Below are 20,488 nucleotides of genomic sequence, written 5' to 3'. Positions count from 1 at the left end.
GTGGCTCTGTGCTGGACTCTCTCAAGCAGTTCCCTGTCCTTCTGGAACTGTGGGGCCCAGAACTGGACACAATATTCCAGATGTGGCCTCACCAGGGCAGAGTAGAGGGGGAGGAGAACCTCTCTTCTCCTACTCACCACCCCGCTTCTAATGCACCCCAGGATGCCATTGGCCTTCCTGGCCACGAGGGCACAGTGCTGGCTCATGGTCATCCTGCTGTCCACCAGGACCCCCATTTCCCCTATGCCGCACTCCAAAAAAAATCTCCAGCAAGGGCACATATCCAGATAAATTCAGCATCACTCAAAAAGAAATGTAAGCCCTTCCTTAAATATTTGATTTAATGTCAGGGTGTCCTGAAATAGCTGGTGGTGAGAGCAGTTTAATGGGTATGAATTACATTTTTTTATTGAGAAATGTTTGTCTTTAGTAGTTTGATCATTTGAATTCAGTTTTGAGAGACTGTTTAAGATATGCTGATGATGTCAGCTTATATGCGTAATATCTTTTGTGTAAGCACTTATCTGCTTCCTAACAGCACAGTAGACAAAATACCTCGTGAATGTTAATGATAACAAGAAATAACTGTACCACCATGTTAAAGATCCTGTATCCAGAGGGAGAGCGAAGTAGCAATGAGATGAAGGCCAGGTTCATCTGTTCAGTTTTGACTGGCCTGAGTGTTTCTCTGGAAGTACCCTTTCTTTCCTTTTGCCCTGAAGGAAGTCTGGGGCAACTGAATGCTTAATTGCAGTTAAAAAGGGATGAATATCAACCCCAGCAAGGCTCATTTAGCACATACCTAGAGACACATGGTGAAAAGGGATGAATATCAACCCCAGCAAGGCTCCGAGGGTCATGGGGGAAAATATCCATCCTGGTAAATAACATGAAAACTTGTCTCCTGTTTAGCACGTACCTAGAGGTGGAGAACACCCTGTTTCAGTGCCAGGCAATCATGTTACTTTATACTCAAGAAGGAAGTGTGTGCCCTCTGAATGGATGGTTTCTGACAGTGATGATCATAATTCACCTTTCCCATACCTTTATTATTCACAGTCTGCTTACAGTAGTGATATGATGGATGGAAGGAATTATCTGGGAGAGGATCAAATTCCTGGTTTTCATCCCCTTTCACTTTCCCTGTAGGCTACAGAGAGAAAGTGGGGGCAGCTTGCGGCTGCGGGCACATGCCCTCACATGGGAGCAATAAGAGATATTGGCTGCTGGCATTTTCTGCTTTCTTAACAGCAGCTTCTAGTCCTCTCTGAGGCAAAGACTGTGTCTGGGTACAATGGTCCCACAGGTGAGAGCCACACACTAAACTCATTGCGTGTCCAAAGAAGGGCAGCGAAGCTGGTGAAGGGTCTGGAGAACAAGTGAAGAGTGGAGGGAACAGCGGTTTTTTAGTCTGGAGAAAAGGATGCTGAGGGGAGACCTTATCACTCTCTACAACTGCCTGAAAGGAGGTTGGTCTATTCTTGCAAGTAACAAGTGACAGGACAAGAGGAAATGGCCTCAAGTTGCACCAGGGGAGCTTTAGATTGGATAGTGGGAAAAATTTATTTACTTGAAAGGGTTATCGAGCATTGGAACAGGCTGCTTAGGGAAGTGGTTGAGTCCCCATCCCTGGAGGTATTTAAAAGACAAGTAGATGTGGCACCTAGGGACGTGGTTTAGTGGGCATGGTGGTGTTGCGTTGACAGTTGGATTTGATGATCTTAGAGGTCTTTTCCAACCTTAATGATTCTATGATCATTGGACTAATCTCTATATCATTTTTTCACTGAGTAAACCTCACTTTGTTCTTGAAGCAGATCGGCTGTGCTGTAAGTACCCATATTGATTACTATTTTAGATTTTTGGTACCAGCAAGGGTGATGAGATGTAAATTCCAGGGATGACAGACCTCTGTATTTGCTAGCCTTTGCACTTCCTCAGCCTGCTTTTAGACCTGCTATTTTACTACAAAGATGAAGGCTCTTTTTCTTGGTGTGATCTCTGGGTGGCTAGAAGCAGAACTGCAGCACCTTGTTTGGTCACCAGGTCTTAGGCCTACCTGGGGCGTGATGGCCAACCTCCTCGTCTCCCCCAGTGTGTGCTCTGCAGGAGTTTCCCACTGGGACTCAGCAGTCACCGTCTTTGCTCAGCTTGTATGAACCTGCTGAGGAATGTTAATGAGCTGGTAAGAGTTAAAGCTGGTAAGAATTAAGAAGCCAGCAGGATGCCAGTGACACGTGGCTCCACATATCTTTCATCCTGAAAAGTGTATGCTGTTCTCCTGGCCAAGACTTGGTTGATGTGCAGTAGACAGGCTGTCTCAAGCTGTTGGATACCAAGTAATTCTAGCCCCCAATTTACTGAATATTTACAGTCTAAAAAAGGAAGAGCTGATAGTAGTGGCTCCCTAGTGCCAAATCGGGGTTATGGCTCTCTCACATGGTGTTCTTTGTCAGGCATTAGGAGACATTGTGGTTAAAAATGAGTGAAAGGCTGCTACAAGAAGTGCGGAAGCAGTAATCATGGTTCAGTGCCATTGTGGATTTCTGTATGCAGAAATTCTTTCCCTGTGGAGTTTTATTCTGAATTTGACAAGGTAGTCTGACTTCTCTATGTAAATTATGGTGAAGAATGACAATGTCTGAAATTTGTAGCAAGACAGTGTTTCAGTGGGTGTGATTAAAGTATGTGTATGTGCTGGCCCAGAACTTCACTTGTGGGTTGGTGAGAACATGGATAACCTAAGCATTTTATAAATAGGCAAGGATGAAGGATATTTATTAAGTCTTATAATAAGTACAAAAGTATTTTTCAATTTGGAAAAAAACAAATCTGGGGCAACTTTCTGATGAGCTGATGGAGATAACAAATGGTTATCAGTGGTAAATTCTAAGCAACATTCTGCTGGCTGGGAGTGGTTGTTAACACCTGAAGTTTATCATAAGGTTTCTAGATCCTGTTAAAACTGTTCCTAGAAAAAAAATTACGTCATCCTTTTTGGTGCTTTGGCAAATCCGATCTCATCAGTGCGGTGCTGGGCAGGCAGGCCCTTGCTGCTTTGTAGAAGCCCATTCATTGCCTTGGGTGCCTGGTTGCCCTTGGGTAAGCGATGTCTGATGGAATTGAATTCTGGCTGTTGCAGGTGCAGCCATCATTCCACTGGCTCAGTCTCTGTATGGAGGCACCTTCAGCAAGCAGTGTGCTCTCTTTGCACATTGATTTGCTTAGTTTCATCTGCTTTGCTTTCTGCTGGGGAGTTTCGAAGCCCATCTAAGGAAGGAGTTGAGAGCACTGCTTTTATTTTGGTCATCTTCTGAAATACCTTCTTGTAGGAGCCAAAATTCTGTTCTAAATAAACCTGAGCCTCTTTATGTTGTAAAGGTTCCTTGGTTCTTATTTTTTTCTTTTTAAACTTAAGTATTGTAGAGAATATATTTTCATGTAAAATTATCTTTAAATAAGACATTTACGCCAGCTGTAGTTACTCTAGTGTACCAAAAAAGTGGAGGAAGAGGGGCCATCTCCCAGATGATTCAGATTTTAGGTTGACTGACTGGCAATCTGAAAGCACTTATTTCCCCTATGTTGATTAGATGGAAATCTGGGGAAATTACTCTTCTGCCTCAGGCACCTCGATTAAGTGCTTAGAGTTAGGTGAGATTAATTTAGATTTACCCTTAAAATAAAAAGCAGAAGATGGAGAAGTTTGTTTCTGACAAGTTGCTCAAACCCTGACAGGTAATAATTCTGTGGCAATCTTTATTGATATACTCAAATGACATCTTGGTAACAATCACTTGTCGTATCTAATTATATTGTTACGTCGTAAATAAAAGTCTCATTCTCGCATGCCCCAGCAATCTGGAAATTACCTGAATATTAACACTGAATGAAGCATATTTGTACATGTAAATTTAAAATGAGATGCATGCCATCTTTAAGCACATAAGGACTTGGTTTTCATCACTGAGAAAAAACCACAAATTAGATAAAATCAAATCCTTTTCTGGTTACACATGTTATCCTCAAGGTTAAATAAATTAGAACTCTCTTTCTGGAGGAATTGAACCTAAGACTGAAATCGCGGTCAAAGAAGTCACGTTATGTCAGCTTGATGTTTTGACTTTTGATAGCACATCCCCAAAGACTTCTCTTTGACGTACCCTGAACAGAGAACGCTTGTTTCCCACGAAGCCTGTTGTTGCTGATAAAGCTCATCTGTATCAAAGTGGTATCTAATACGGCACTGCTGTACTCTGGCCTTAAGAAAAAACAGTTGAGCGGCTCATTTGCCTTTGTAACTCTGCTGTGCCTGAAGATTTATTTTAACAATTCTGTCCAAAACTCAGATCACAGAAACTAAGTCTGTACAACACATGTTTTTAAACAGAGCATAAAAGAAACCAGTATTGCACGTTAAAGCAAAGTGGAAGCCATAAAAGTTGTGTTTCAGAGGCTGTGTTAATGTAGTTGTGATAATAACATGGTGTTGCTTTCCTTTGATATTTGAGGCCTCTATCTGAGTGACAGAAAGCAGATCTCTGAAATCTCCTTAGCTTGAATGTTTTGTGTGGCTAAATGAGCAATGAAGCAGAAGAGTGTAAGCCATTTCTCTCTGAAGTATTGCACGTTAACTGCAGGCAAAGGTAATTCTGTGAGGTGCACACAGATACGTATATGCACAGAGATGTATGTGCACTGACACACGGGCAGCACACACGTGCAGAAGGAGGAGTCAGAAATCAGGTGAAAGTTGGATGTCCCAGGTTCAGCGTAGGTAAGAGTAAAACCTTGCTCATAGTCAGGGGGAAGCACTCTGAAGATCGACGAGAGGCTTTTTGCCCAGCTTAGACCACGTGCTGTTAACAGACATTGTGTGCAGCTAGCTTAGAGGTCTTGCTGGCCTTTCTTCCCCCTCTACCTCCCCCTGCCCCGCAGATTCCAGCACAAATCCCTTCTTTCCCTGGTTTGCCACAGATGTATAAGCAGATCTCCGCGCTGTCTGCGCTGCTTTGCTATTTAATGCTCGATTCAACATATGGGTCAGTCCCAGCAGCTTTGGATTTTGAAGTGACTGGAGGCTAAGTCACTGTTTCTCTGGTGCACACCAGCACTGATCCTCTGTTTGTGCTCCCCGATGATTGCTACGGTTATGTGTTGTTTGCTAACATAACCATTCATCAGGCTTTTACAATCTAGAGCTAGTTTCATCTTTTAGAGACCTGAGACGACTCATGGGTGGATTTTTCAAAGCGTCTGCTGTGGTGGGAGCTGCTGTGAGTTACAGCAGGCTGTAAAAAATGAGCAGAAAAGCTCCTGAGGATCATTCTGAAAAACTGTGTAGCTATATTAAAAAGGGAGGTGGTTATTTTTTATCTTTCCTTGAAAATGTGACATGACTACATCATTAAGAGGTACCTCTGAAATCTATTAGTAGAAGCAGCCATTATTGTTAACACCCACTACACTAGTTCCCCTTATTCTTTTTTCCACTCTGGTTTGTGTCCCACCAAAGGCAGCATTTTACAGCGATGCACAGAACACAGAGCTTGTACCTTCCCTTCCAAATCCCATAAGTTCTCGCTTTTTTCTTCTGTGTCTTTCATCACATGTTTAAAAGACAGTTCAGACTTCCAGTGTATTCAGTCTTAAGGTCTTTTGAGGCTGCTAAGAGAAATGTTGGATACATTTCCTCTACATCCATGTTACAAAGGTTATTACCAAGCTGTTTGAGTCCGTCAGGTTGATGATAGATCTTGCGTGACCAGACAAGAAACTCTTGTGTATTGGGAACTTGACTGGCAAAAATAACCAAACAAACAACTAAAACTTTGGCCATTCAGGTACCTAAAGATGACATAGCTTTTGAGGGTTAAGGTTTGCACTTAGAGGTTTAATTTCCTCAAAAACATTGTGGGAGTGAATTTTACTCATTAGGAATGAACTCAGGAGCATCTGTGTTTCAGTTTCACACATAAAATGCGGGATTACTCCACATCCAATCTGGAGTAGTTGTAGGATGCTGCAGCCAAGCTTTTCCTTAGCCAGTCTGCGTTGGTGTTGCAAGACAGGCTGGTACCAAGCAGATCCTACAGAAATTCTTTAATAATTTAAATTTCATGCCAGGTTGCCTTCCTTACCCTGCCTGGTGTTGTGGCTGTAGGAGCACTAGATCCAACTGGAGCAGTGGCCTGGCTGAAGGCAAGAGTTAGGGTCTAACGTGAATACATTTATAGGTTAGCAGCAGCCACAGGCTAAAGGTTTCATCTAAAGATGTCCTTTAAAGTTAGCAGTCCGGTCATGAGAAGTTCTGTATCCTATTGTTAAAATGTGGTTTCCTTTCCCTAATAAAGTAAAAAGTGAAATGTGCACAATCCTGGATGGTGCCAGCTCTTGCTCAGATTAATAGTCGTGCTGACACTAATGCAGCGTTGAACAGGGATTATCAGAAGCTTTTTCCTGTTACATTTGATTTTGTTTTAGATTTAGGATTTAATATTTTGCCTGAGTGTCTCTCATTTTTTGTTTTTCTGGACTTAGAGTTCTTGCATTTAAATGATTTATGTTCTTTGAAGAGTTTTACTAGAATCATGGCTAAACTAAAATGTATCGAAATAAAAATAGTAAATAACCACTTTGCATCTCAATCTAGTTTTGTAGTTAATAACTCCCATATAGTCATAGCACTCCATATACTCATGTTTCCAGTCTGCATGTAAGGGTTCTGTTTTCACATTTGATGACTTTAGATTTGCCTACTCCTTCATTCTAGTAAAGTGTTTGCTTGTGGCTAAACAAAATGGGGAAAAATCAGCATGCAGAGAAAACAGACCATAGAAGAATGTGGTCTGAATAAGAGAATGATTTTAATTTCTTCTCAAGCACTACTTAATGTTAAAAAAGAAAACATGAGAAGGTGGTTAGATGGTCTTTGCCTTGAAACAGAGAGGAGTGGAGAAGCGGGAGGCAAAGGGTGGAGGTGTCACAGAGATTGGGGTTTCCATCATCAATTACGAACTGGCTGCTACGCTGCTGAATTACACTGCAAGCACTGAATGGTGCCATTATATTCCTTTTCAAAAGTTGTGGGCTATGAAATTCAATCTGAGGTATTTTTAATGAGTGTTCTGAGCCTCAGTTGCAGCTCTTCCCAAGAAACAAGGAGCACAGTGTGCTGTTAAATAGCGCCGAGGCCGGGGGTTAAACTCATTCAGTTTTTTGCTTGCAAGGAGGGAAAGTAATATCAACATTTATTTGACAGGTATATACTTGCTTCCAGAGTTGAGCTTCAGTAAAACAGCTTTCCATGAAGAAAGCATTCTGAAAAATTAGGTTCTATCAGCTTTGCATCAAACTCCCATCTAGTTTCTGAAAACAAGTCTTGGGTGTTTTCCAAAGCCAGTGTCCGCAGTACACATGCTGGGCTTGTGCTGTGGGCATCCCTGCACCGCAGGACACGGCACCCGTAGCCATCGGGAACATCTCTGTGGGCAGAGGCTCGTGGTGAGGTGCAGCTTATCCTGGACATCTGCCCAGTTTACACCCCCTGGCTGTCAATTAAACATCGATAATTCAGAGGTAACCTGTGTCGGAGAGGTGCCTGCTGGCATCCCTGGGTATCCACTAAGGGGTTTGATGTCATAATTGTGATGGCTTTGGGGTGAATCCTTCCCTTCTTGCACCTCTCAGCAAGACATAGCTTTTCAGGGAAACTTTTTTAATAAGCACCTGGTTTTAGAGAAGCCACGTAGCACAAAAGTATCATTGCCTTCCATTTTTCTTACATGCAGATTTGCAAAGTAGTTTGTTTCAGGTCATGAAGAAAGCACTGTTTCATGCATCTGCCCTGCAACTCACTCCAAGATCTGAAATTCACAATGGGCTGGCTCTGGTTCTTTCAAGTCATCACCGTTCAGCATCAAAGCTATGAAGCTGGAATACGTTGTGCTGACGATACTCTTCAGGAAGGAAAATGAGTCTTTTCCAGCAGTGGATGTTTCCCTTGCTAACGGGATAAAGAACAACCACAAACCACTTCTTAGTTTTGCTAGTAAAATTAGGCAGAGATGACTCAGCATTTGCAAGAGCTAATTTAGGGAGTAAGATGACATATTAGTAGTGAGGTTTTTTCGTTGTTCTTTTAATGCCTCATATTTCTTGTCCACACTGTGCATTTGAAATTATGTTCAAGGAAAGTAATTTTGGTTTAGTAACAGTGGCTCTGGCAAGAGTCTCCTGCTGGAAGTCTCCAAGAACTGAATGGTTGGTGTGTGAAATTTTGCAGCCTTAAACAGCCCCTTAAAAGACTCGCTCTACCCCTATTGATTTCCCACAAATGTTTTACAGCTATCTGAAGGAAGTTAGCAGTAATGGTTGTGCTACAAGAAAGAAGGTTTGGGTTTTTTCAGGAGGACTAACTACCATGTGCAGAGACCTGTTGTTGTTGCAGATTGATGGTTTGGGGCTTAGGGTGTTTTGGGGGTTACTGAGATCAGCATCCTCATTTCATGTGAAGGCATGCACTGTTTGCATCAGGACAATATCTTACAAGATTGTTAGGCAGACAACAATGAAGTTTTTCAACCCAATCCATTAGCAGAAGGATCAGAGCATCCCTTTTAAGTTGATAAAATGATTTTTAGGTGCATGTATGTCAAATGTAGTTTTTTAAAATCAGAACAGAAAAGTTAAGACAGTCAGTTGTGCTTTTTAACCAAAGTTCCATATCAGCTAGTTAAAATACTGTAAATACAGCTAAAGGAACCAGTGAACCGGGAAACTAATCATGAAGTGTTTCGTTAATGCTTTTCACCGTGAATAACATTTTGTTATAAACAGATGTGTACTTAGAATACAGTGACCAAAGGCTGAATGGTTTTTGGTCTATAGAGATCGTGGTGCTTTGCTGATGAGAAGTCCCAGGTTTCCTTTGGCATTGAATGGATGTGCGAAATAAATTCTCCTGTGGGATTTTATCCCTACAGATACCCAAGGGCAAAATTCTCCGGGCTACAAGAATCTGCCTCTTTCTTCTTCTGTCTTCTTTACAAAGGACTTCACAAGCTTTGTGGTGGTTGCTGCTGGCTCTGCAGTAACAAACTCCTTGTCAAGTAGAAATTAGAGTAATTTAAAGGGGGGAAATAAAACCAGTATTAATATCAGTTTGCATTTGTAAGAACTGCGAAGAAATCAAATTATTGGATCGTTACACCTGAAGATGACAGGTTGGTCTGTGTCATGAAAGGCTCAGTTCTGAAGGTGCCTAGCCCATCTCTTCTCCTTTTTTATTTCCTCACTTGCACATTGAAATGGCATTATATAATACAGTGTGGGTGGTTTTTGCCCATTAAATTATAAAGCTATGATTTTATGAGCCAAGTGAAAAGAGACCAAGCAGAGCCTCCAGTTCCAGTAGCTTTACTGTATTGTAATTATGGAGATGAACAGTTACTTGAGGATTTACTGTAGCTGAATTTTTATTAGTCTGACTCTGCAGTAAGAAAAAGTTTAACCAAGCAATACTGAAAATAGCCTCATTGTAATACTTTACATTAGCTTTCCTAGATAGTCTTTTTCTTTTTCCTTCTATACACTACTTAACTATTAAAGAGGATTATTTAGTCATTTCCTGATAAATACTTAATTTTCACCTGAATTTTACTGTTGGCTATTTCTAGTAGTGTTGATTTTGGGCATTGGAAGAGAGTTTAAAGTCTAGTCAGAGCAATCCTACTGCTTTTGCCTATTTTAGAAAATATTTTTATGTAAGCCAGTTTGTTGTGATCAGAAACGTAAGAGCATGGTTACAATAACAAATCTGTGTACGTTCAAACATAGAAAATTACAAGTTTCTTTTGAAGAAGGTACTAGAAATGCAAGTGAATGAAATAGTTATGAAAATCCTTCTCTTTGTATGTTTTTGCCTCGTTAATTGCTTGCTGTATTGATTTTTGGTTAGCAATCACATAGCTAAAATAGCTGTTTTCGAAGTCACCTTGTTTGTTGTAGGTGATAGGTGGGGGGGAAAGTGTGACTTTGCTGCTGCATTTTTTTTAAGGGCAGATATTTCGAGTAAAACATACCCAAAGTGAAAAAGCACCATATCTTACAATCATACTGTTTAAAAAGGACGCCAGCACCAGCAAAATCGACTGAGGGGTAAAACTGTACATCAGAGACTATGGAAGGCAAACACTGGCATTAAAGGGAATACAGCTTGTATGAGTGTAAAATGGGAAAGCTGTCCACTAAAATCTTGAAAGGAAGGACACTAAATAGTCGTATTGTACACACACAGCACATGATCGATCGCCTGTTTTTAAGGCAGTGTAAGAGACTGACTCTGTTACTGCATTTGGCCTCCGTCCTGCCTTTGATGGTATGTGTGCAGTCTGTGCAAAAGCATGTGGGGTACGTGCCAGGAGTGGAGCCTTCAACTACATTCAAATGGAAAATGTCTTAAAAGGAATGAGTACTCGGTGGCTGTAGGTACAGAGCGGGGATCTACATACTTGGAAGTAGTGGTGGGCATGTTTAAAGGTGTCACTTCTCTTTGCTTTGACCTAGTACGTAGCAGTGAGGAATCCTGCTTCTTCCAGTGTTTCCTGATTACCCAGCCTAAATGGAATAGCAAAGTAAAAACTAATGAACCCAGGTGTAAGAGCTATCTTTATGGTTAAAGCTATTTTTATAGTAATCTGATCCTTCCTATAGGATTAACACCTACACTTTGAAAGGGAGGAGAGGAGAAAAAGGGCAGAGGATCTCCAAGTGTCTTGGCAGTGTTAGGTCCAGAGCAACAACACTCAGACCAATGCTTATTGCTTTTAATCCTACCCTTCGAGCAGGTAGTCTTTCACTAAATATGAATTATGCATTTCATTTTACACCAGAAAGGAGAACTGTTTAAAATAAGAACTTTGTCTTCAGATGCTGACAGCATTGTTCTTCTGTGAGTAGTTTTCAACCCTCCTTTAAAGTATAAATTTCTGGCAGGGCTATTTGTTTAAGAACCCTGTTTTTCATTCTCATCTTTGAGGTTGTTTTCATACTTTTTGCTTATCATAAACACTTGTTGGTTGGGTTTTGAGATTTTTTTTTTCCTTTCAGAGCTGTAGGTTCATAATTTTAACAGCTTTGAATAACTGACAAAATTCATGCTGTTAAGAATGTGGGCTTGTTATTTTCAGTATTGATTATGATTGTGTAGGACTTCACAAATAGTCATGAAAATACTGGGTGAAGTTTTCACTATCATTTCAATGCAGCTGTTCAACTGGCGTATAAAAATAATTTGGGAATCAGACTGATCTGAAGTGCAAAGCGTTTTCAGGGTGTTTTCCCACAAAAGAACAAATACAGTTTTAAACTTTGTATTTAAACTTTGTGCAATATAATATGTAAGTATGTGTAAAATATTTAGCTTGACCAAATTGTCACATTTCATTTTTGAGCACTCAAAAATGTAACAGGAACAAGGTATTAGTGGAAGAAATGTCTGCCTTTATATTGTGGCAGGTGTGAATGATTAATGTACTTTTTTTCTTTTGGAGAACTGTAAAGGAGTTATTTTCTCTCCTTATCAGCTGTTACTAATGCACAAGTAAGTGTAATTTAAAAAAAATATTCTGATCCATTTGTAGAAGTTTTGAGGACGAAAAGGAAAACAGAATAGTCTGTGCTGCCACATGAAGCTGTCTTACATTGACCAAAACACTGATGAGACTTACGTTTTTCAGATATTCCAAAGAAGGTGCTTAGATTATTTGGGTTTTTTTTTAACCTGGTATTTATTACTGCTCAGTAATGTGAAAACAAACAAATAAACAAAAACCTTTAAATCAAAGATCTGTTCAATCTGACATCTGAGATTAGTTGGCTGGACAGATAAAAAAAATGATAAAATCACTATTTGGTCCTAAACAAATTTTTTTTTTTTTTTTGGTAGATGGTTAGTGAAATGATTGTTAAATTAAATGGGGGATGGAGGAATGTGTCCAAACCCACTTCTTTTAAAGTCCTGGATTTCTTCCAGATACTGCTATGCACTTTCCTTTTTTAAAAAAATCTGTGTTGCAGTCTGTGCCAAAGAATGGCCTAAACAAGTATGTAGAGGTAGACTTCTTTAACTGGTGATCTCTAAGACCTTAAAGAATTGTTGAACCTATTAAAATATTCATCACTGGAAGATCATAAGGGACGTAGTGTTTTGGATTTTGGTGAGAGTAGAGGGAGGGTGAATTGAGTAAGACTGCAATAATGAGCAGACAGCAAATGTTGAATGCACAGTGCGTAGAGCAGGCTACTTTGGCTGGGTACCTTCATAGCTTGCAGCTAAACGTGGTGATGCACATTATTCATAATTTAGAACTTAGTAGCCTGACATTCCCTGAAAATGTAAAGTGACTTTTAAAATGTGATTTCACAGAGCTAAATGAAAGGCCAGTTCAAAAGGCATTAAGCAATAAGGATGTGTAGCTGGAAATCAGTGAGCTTCTTTTCACTGCAATAAATATGTAATGTTATTTTAGTGTAACTAAATACCACCTCCAGAGAATAACAGTAATTCCCTGCTGTCGATGCGGCTGGGATTCACCTCCTCTTAAAATGAACCCTGTAACACAAGTATGTGGGCTCCCTATCAAGAGTAAAATAATACAACTGTATTGCTAAGGAGAAGTTCATTGCCAGTGTTCTCAGGTGGCTGTTTGGGGTAGGAAGAATTGCCTTCTAGAGCTGCATTATTTCTTCATTGATTATACAATAATCTGGTTGTCCACAGAAAGAGGAGCAGGGGATTGCCACCTGCTGCAGCTGCTTTCCAGTTCCTGGGTGTTGCATGTGGCCTTTCCCCAGTTGTATTCCACCAGTACACCAGACCTTGCTGTTTCCTTTCCCTTACTGCCTTACAGTGTGGATCTGTGGTAGCAAATGGTCTGGAGGTATAGTCTTGCTGCCAGCTTTCATTGTGACAGCTTCCATGTCAGTGTCCCACTTGCGTGCCTCATCTTCCTCCTCTGATCTTCACCTTCAGGTTTTTACCTCCCTGTTGTGAGTTCTTATTTGATGATGCTCAGGGAGAGCAGCAGATAAGGTCTCCTGGCTCTCCTTTTCCATGTCCTTCATGTTTGGCCACAATGATGACCTTCCCTCATCCCAGTGTATGAGGCTTTCGTGATGGTCATGTAATGGGAAATGGCCTTTACTTTCTCACTGTGGCAGGGAAAAGCCCTCCTATAGTGTAGGCTGTAGTGCAGCCTTTCCCCACCCTGCAACCTTACATGCATGTGTAGCTATTCTGGGGGGGCTCGGGGGTCCTTGTGGATCAGACCTGTGCTGGTGTGGAGCGGGGAAAGCGGCCAGGCTGTGGCTCATGGGATGTAGTTGCAGCCACAGGGCTGTGGGACAGGAACCGATGAAGCTTGCCTTGTGCTTTCTGTCTGAGGTGTGGCAGCAGGGATGCGCCTGATGGTTGGAAAGTGCCTTCTGAGTTCTGGGGAAAATCTGTTTTGTCCCACAGGCCTTGTAACCGCCTTCAACTCAGACAGGACTGCTGGCTACAGATGATGTCATCGTTGTGGCGCACTCAATCCTGAATGCTTCCTCTGTCAGCTCGTGTTTGCTGTGACCTCAGTCAGTGACTGCTGGTTCGCTTCCATACCCAGCGGACTGAGATTTTAATTTATTGTGTTTAAATTTTTTAGTAGGGATGTCATGGAACTGCACTGAATCAACATCTCTGCAAGACTGGAGAGTTCCTGCTTTTGCGGTTGTTGTGCTTCTCCTTTTGGTCCTGCAAGACCAGAGTGTCATCAGGCTCTAAATCTCAGTGGATTTTATATGCACGGTGTTTCCCTTGAATGAACTGTCAGATTTTATTTTGAGGTAGACTGATCAAAGCTAAGATGAGTTTAGAATAATAGTCTTATTTACAAATACTTGAGTAAGAAGCATTTCATGTTACCGAGGCACACTCCAGGGAAAATGCCAAGTGACATAAAAGCTACCAGACTGCCGTTCCGTCGTCTTAAGTGCATATAAGAAAAAAACTTTATGAAAACACGCAGCAGGTTTTAATCAGCTGCTTTTACTCGTGGTCTGAGATCATACAGGCTTGTTCTCCTCAGCTAACCCTGGGTGGCGTAGTGGCGCAGGCAGGCTCTCTGTCTTCTTTACCTATTGGTCAAGAATCCACACTCCCAGAAGGACCTTTTTTTTCTGGAAGAACGTTGAAATTTGGTACTTTAGTAAGACATATACACAGGCACATTTCCATTTTTCTGCTTGTGCACTTGGATGAAATCAAGTATCCTCTGCCTCTTACTGCGAGAGTGGCTGTTAAACACATCCTTCTGCTTTCTTGTGGCCCCAGACAAACTGAGGAGACCTGAGACTAGTCTGGGAGCAGGAGCATTTGCCTGAAGTTTCTAAATAATTTCTAGGTGTATTTCTGGACCAGTAAACTAATATTGTTATTACACTTGACCTAATGTCTCTTAAATATTACTCTGTTGCCTCCAACAAAACACACTTAATGAGAAGCTCTTTCATTAAGAGATGGTATATGTTTGGGTATGACTACATACAGCAATAGATGGAGTAGAAAATGTGGGAAGCTTTCTTTTAGAACTGACGAGGAGATGCAATGGCTGGTGTGGGCTGGGTGCTGGTCATTGAGGATGGTTTCAGTTTAATGAAGCTGGAGAATGTGAAGTGGGTGTGTTCAAATACATTTGTACTTGAGAGTTATTTTGGACGGCGTTACGTCAGATCAGAAGTTCTTTGTCTAGAAAAATAGATGTCTTTTTTTCCCTTGCCCTCTCTGTGTCTTTTTATTTGCCATTTTGGTATGAAGTATTTCAGTTACTGCAAGGTTGGTTATGATGAATACTTAAAAAAAGTAATACTCCTATCTGCAGTCGTTCTTGATCTGTTTTCTGCCACTATTCCTGAGGCTACTGTTTGCTACAGCTAACATTAACAGTTAATGAAACAACCTAAGTGAGCCTTGCTTCCTGGTGGCATAGGTCTGTAGCCACCTGGCACTATGCTGGGCAAAAACCTGCTCAGCAGGTTCCAGGGAAGGTGAGCTTGGCTTTTCCCTTCCAACTTTCAAAACCAGCCAGCGTTGAAGGGTTTGGTCATCTTGTCCTGCATCACTGGGGTGACAGCGCTGCTGTGGTGGCACATATATCCTGTGCCTTCCTTACAAAAAATGACAGGTTTTAATTTCTGTGGTGCAAGCCTTGCTACTGGGTATTTGCCTTTCACAATTTATATTAGACAATTTAAATTTGTTAGATAAATTGCCTTTGGAAGGATGCTTTGTACTTGGGGTTGTGGCTGGAAACCAGGCATTTTTGTCCTCCCTAGGTGGAAAAAAAACCTGGGGATTTGGTTTTCGGTACCCCAGTGAAAGAGAGACTAACTGCATAGTGACACATCTGGGAGGAGGTGGGACTGAGCAACTGTCCACTCGCAAGTAGCCTGTTGGTGCAGGCACTGCCAGGAGATGCTGGGACGTGGACTCAGGCTCAGGTTTGAGCCAGGTCAGCCAGACTGCCCGCCTCTAATGGTTTTCTTTCCTTTGCTCGGTTACTGCTGTGTTAATTTGCTTCAGTAATTATTTACTGGGCAGAAAGGGAAAGGGCCAATCTGTAGGTTAAGTGCAAGGGCACTTGCCTGAGGTGTGATGGGTCTCTTGTAACGATGGAGTTTGTGCAGTTTAATGGGTTGTTATTTGTTCTGAAGTGAGTGGAAATCTGTGTTTCAGGGCCTCTTGAGATAAAACAGGTGCATTTGTCCAAGGAACAAAAATATTTTATTTCAGTGATTGGCCTTTTTATACAGTAACAGTGTTTTTTTGCTGAAGACTTGCTGGTGAGCTGTAATTTGCAGTATTTGCTGCAGGTGTGGATTGAACTGATGTGCTGATGAGAAGAATCCTTACAATCAGCAGAGCAGTGGCTGTGGGAGCTAATATTGGGCTAGAACATCTGGTCTTTATAGAGGGAAAACTTTCAGTGTATGGAAGGAAATAGTTGCTCTTGACTCCTCCAAATTAGAGTAGCACAGACTGGCCTTGAGCAGCCTCAGTGCCTCACAGCAGGAGGCTTGGGCTAAGCCCGTCTGAAGTCAGAACCCAGGACTTGAGCCTGTTGTGTATCAAATGGTGTCCAGCAAACACTCAGACCCTTGCACTTTGTGTGACAGGTCTATCAGGGAACGTTTTGGTTTCTGTATGTTGTGCACACATGTATGTAGCACCACCTGACGTGACTTGAAGGGCCCATGGGACGAAATGGCTGTCTTCTGAAGTTCACATTAGCAATATAGCCTAGAGACTGACACCTTACTGCATTGCACTTTTACCTGGCAGACATAAGAAAACTATATCCCAAGTCCTCTGCTTCTACCTCTTCTATTTCATGGTATTTTTCCCTCAAAAATAGAAATGCGTTGAAGATGGATTCTGAACTGCCATCCAGGGATGGATGGATATTTTCTGTAGCTTTAAAACTAGTGTAATTATTGTCACCTGCCCTGTAGGTATGATTGGAATATTCACTGATTTTGTAAGCTGTTTTGACAGTGTTGTTTCTTCAACCATTTATTAGCATAGTAATTTTTCTGCCGCTAATTAAAAGCATCTTGGTAACCTGTGGCTTTGTTTTCTTGTTACAGCAAAGAGCTCCAGGAAAAGTTTTGCATGATGCTGTTTGCAACCACCTAAACCTTGTTGAAGGCGACTATTTTGGCCTTGAATTTCCAGATCATAAAAAGATGATGGTATGTAAAAGGAATAATTTTCAGCTGGTTTTCATCTACATACACATTGTATTCTGTCCTTCTGCTCCTTACTTATAAAGTATTTTTAATCCTTAATCTCCAAAAGGAAAAAGGACTTTTTAAAAAAATGTTCTCACCTGCTGTAGTTGAAGAAATTTTTTTTAAATGTGATTGCTCCTGTCATATTTCATCTGCATTGAAAGTAACAGCCAATTCAGACACAAGTTGGAAAAGCATTTTATCTTTCTCATTTGCAGTAGAGAGTCACAGAATCACAGAATGTTGGGGATTGGAAGGGACCTCAAAAGATCATCTAGTCCAACCCCCCTGCCAGAGCAGGAACCTAAATGAGATCACACAGGAAGGCATCCAGGCGGGTCTTGAATGTCTCCAGAGCAGGAGACTCCACAACCTCCCTGGGCAGCCTGTTCCAGTGCTCTGGCACCCTCACTGTAAAGAAGTTTCTTCTCAAGTGTAAGTGGAACCTCCTGTGTTCCAGTTTACACCCATTGCCCCTTGTCCTATCATTGGGCATCACTGAGAAGAGCCTGGCTGGACTGTTGCAGAGTCTCAACTCTGATTTTACAGTCCTGCTTAATTTGGAGTGTGGAAAGAATCTTTCTCTGCAGACAGAGAAGTTGCAGCGATTGTGACACAGTTCCATGGAAAGCATCGTGGGGCAAGAAAATGGATAGATTAAATATAACAAGGTTAATAAAAAGGAAAGCAAAACAAACAAACAAAGATTAAAATCCTGTCTGGGGAGCTGTGTGGCACAGGCAGGTGTCCTGGTCCTGACACTTTGGACTCAGAACAGCTGCCAGCAACATTCAGGCATTGCACTAAATACTTCTAGCATTGAAACAGTATCATGTAGCAGAGAAAGCCAAAGGCTAATGATTTCTCAGCCTCTAATGACTTTCTTTCTGAAGTTTGTTTTACTTTAGACTTACTGTGTGACCTAGTGGCATGTGTGTTAGTTACCTGGATTGCTTAACCAGTACATTCTGGTGTATACTGTATTTCTTACCTATTCAGTGAATTCTGCACCAGTAGTCTGGCTGACCTAAAGGAGATTACTTTGGGGAATCAGAAAAAAAATCTATTTTCTGTCCATCTATATAAAATTTCTGTAAGGAGGAATATATATTAACAAAAGAAACAAAAGAGGATTTATCTGCTGATGCAGTAATTTGTTGTCATGCCTTAGTGCAGGCTTACATAGACACTGAAACCGAACGCTAGTGGTCGTAGTGTTTTAGGCTAATGTGATAAAATGGACATCGATCGTTAAAAGTGATCCACTTCAGAGTTTGCTCCTGGATTTATGTGAAACACAGTTTACTAGAAAGTTTTGTATTCTGCCAGATATCCTTGGCTAATGCTTTAGGTAACTTGAGAGCTTAACATAACTCTTCCAAAACAGTGCAATTGTACAGTACTACAACAGAGGGTCCATGTAGCAACGTTAATAACGGCATACTGACATTCCTAATATATGTATGCAAAGCTGAAACAAATCCTAACATCTTGTGGGTATACAGTTGCTTTTTTAGTTTTCTAGAAAATAGAGAAGGTCATTTGATAGACCTTCTCTACTTCACAGGTCATTAAGTTTCAAATAGATGACCCTCTGTGTTTTGCTCAGAGACTTGAAGTAAACTAACAGTTTTCAGTCTTCTGGAAACAAAATGGTTTATTTGCTCGAGGCGGAACACAGGAGAGATTGAGGTGGTGCCAGTGCCTGAGGCCCTCGCAGTGGCAGGAATTGACTGGCTGGAAATATGTCCAGATGCTCACAGTGGGGAAGCCAGGGCTCTGATGAAGAGGAAGGTGGAGAAAACCCCCTAAGGCTGTTGCCAGTTTGACCTGAAGCAAAATGCCTCCATGCATCAAGCATGGTAACTCACCTGGCCCCTGCTCTTCCAAAAGGAAATATTAGCCCAGTATCTGAGATCTTCGGTCCGTGTTCCTGCTGGTTGTTTCAATCTTTGCTTCTGAAAAAGGGGAGGATCCCCAAATCTTGTCTGCAGCTGGTCAGCTGTACCCCAGGAATGGTGAGATTCAGTGGAAGGTAACACCTTTGACCACCTAAAAGCAACTCACGGGAGCTCTGAAGCAGGAGATTTGATTATGAGTCATTGGTTCAATGTGCAGCACCACTCTGAGAGCAGTATTTATATTGAAATTATACTAGTCAGTTTATATAATGTAGTTGAGGTGAATGTTCCTGTGGGATTTAAAACTTTCTGAGCTTCTTAATGACCATAATGTAGAACTCAAGCATTGTGCAAATAAAAAAAAAATTGTATTTAACATTGTGTCTGAGAAATAAAACACACATGCGTATTTTACATTCGTATAATCTGAAGAGAATGAGTTGCTTTTCCAATGTAGAGTGCAATGTAGAAGGAAAAATAAATATTTGGAGCATATTTGTTTGGATGTTATCATGTGTAGGTGAAGTCATATATTCACAGTTGAGCTGTGTTTGTTTCAACGTGCAAGGCTCCAGACCTCATATCTGACATATTGATGTCAAGATGCCTGGCAGCTGTATACGTTCAAGCGTGCCGTGCTTGTAGCAGACAAGATCTGCATGGGAGATGAACGTGGAGGGTCTGAGGGCTGCACATCCTGCTGGGACAAGGAGAAACAAGGCACTGTTGCTAAGCCTGGAGTTTCACAGAGTTTCATCACACTTGACGTCTGCCCCAATTCTCCAGCTGCTGAAATCTGGTCGTTGTCATGGAATGCCAGACTTTGTTTGAAAAATAAATAATCTAGCCTTTGTAGTTCCAGGTAAAATTGAAAACATGAATCTTAATTGAATCTTCATGTTATTTTTCATTTCCAGTTTATAAACCAGTCTCAGATTGGCTATGTTTAGATACAGTGTTGCATTTGCACGATCCATAAGTTTCAATTGCTTGGGTTTGGTGATAGTGGTGGGTCTTCATTTTGTCCCATCTTTCTCCCTACTTAAGTTCAATGTATGTATTTCTAGTATCTGGCAGTCTGGTCAAGGATGTTGTCACTTGCTCATAGCATGATTGGGAAAGTGGAGAAAGGAATGATGCACTTGTGTGTTCATGCTATATAATAAACTCCTTCTGGATGGAGAGAGATTTTTTTTTTGTGTGTGTGTCAAGTAAAATATATTACTCCCATGTTCTTATAAACTGGCTGTTTCATATTCAAGATTATTTATTTTTCCCACTAAACTTGGCAAAGTCCTTGGCCTTTGTTGCAGATTACGTACATGCCAACTTTCTGAAACAAAACAGTTTTAAGTTACTGAAATGCCAAAAAATGTCAGAACCAGTTTAATGTGTGATAAACACTGTGTTCCTATTCTTGGATAACCAACTTTCTTTAGCCCTTCTGAAAAAAAAAAAAAAGACTTTCATAGGCTGAGAAACATAAAAAGAATTCCATTGAGAAACTTTAGTGAGTGTGAAGGGGCAGGAGTGCGAGATCTTTGCTAATTTTAAGTACTTGTATTGGTAATGATGAAAATGGCAATCAGCGTTGGAGCAGTTATAGCAGCAATACAGGCCTGTTCTCTCTGGCTTCTCAGGTGATTTTCTAAAATGAATATTTTGAGTATGTTTCAGTCTCTGCATAATCTAAAGTTATTAAAGGTCGAAAGTGGATTCATTTCAATACATCTTCTTTTTCCAGAGGAAGACTCGGTTAA

The 20,488-nt window shown here is 41.1% G+C and overlaps 1 protein-coding gene across 1 annotated transcript in view; it reads left to right on the top strand.

Annotated features, from left to right (window-relative positions):
• FARP1 (FERM, ARH/RhoGEF and pleckstrin domain protein 1) overlaps positions 1–20,488 on the top strand; it is a gene marked incomplete at its 3' end in the record, with an annotated part of 165,123 nt that overhangs the window by 89,454 nt on the left and 55,181 nt on the right. The window contains exon 2 of the mRNA XM_010164410.1: positions 16,684–16,788. Coding sequence (XP_010162712.1) covers positions 16,684–16,788 — 105 coding nt within the window. The remainder of the gene's footprint in view (positions 1–16,683; positions 16,789–20,488) is intronic.

This window comes from Antrostomus carolinensis, unplaced genomic scaffold (genome assembly GCF_000700745.2).
Source record: "Antrostomus carolinensis isolate BGI_N321 unplaced genomic scaffold, ASM70074v2 scaffold3483, whole genome shotgun sequence".
Classification (NCBI taxonomy): domain Eukaryota; kingdom Metazoa; phylum Chordata; class Aves; order Caprimulgiformes; family Caprimulgidae; genus Antrostomus; species Antrostomus carolinensis.
The sequence above is the reverse complement of the archived record's forward strand: the minus strand, read 5'-3'. Positions and strand labels throughout refer to the sequence as shown.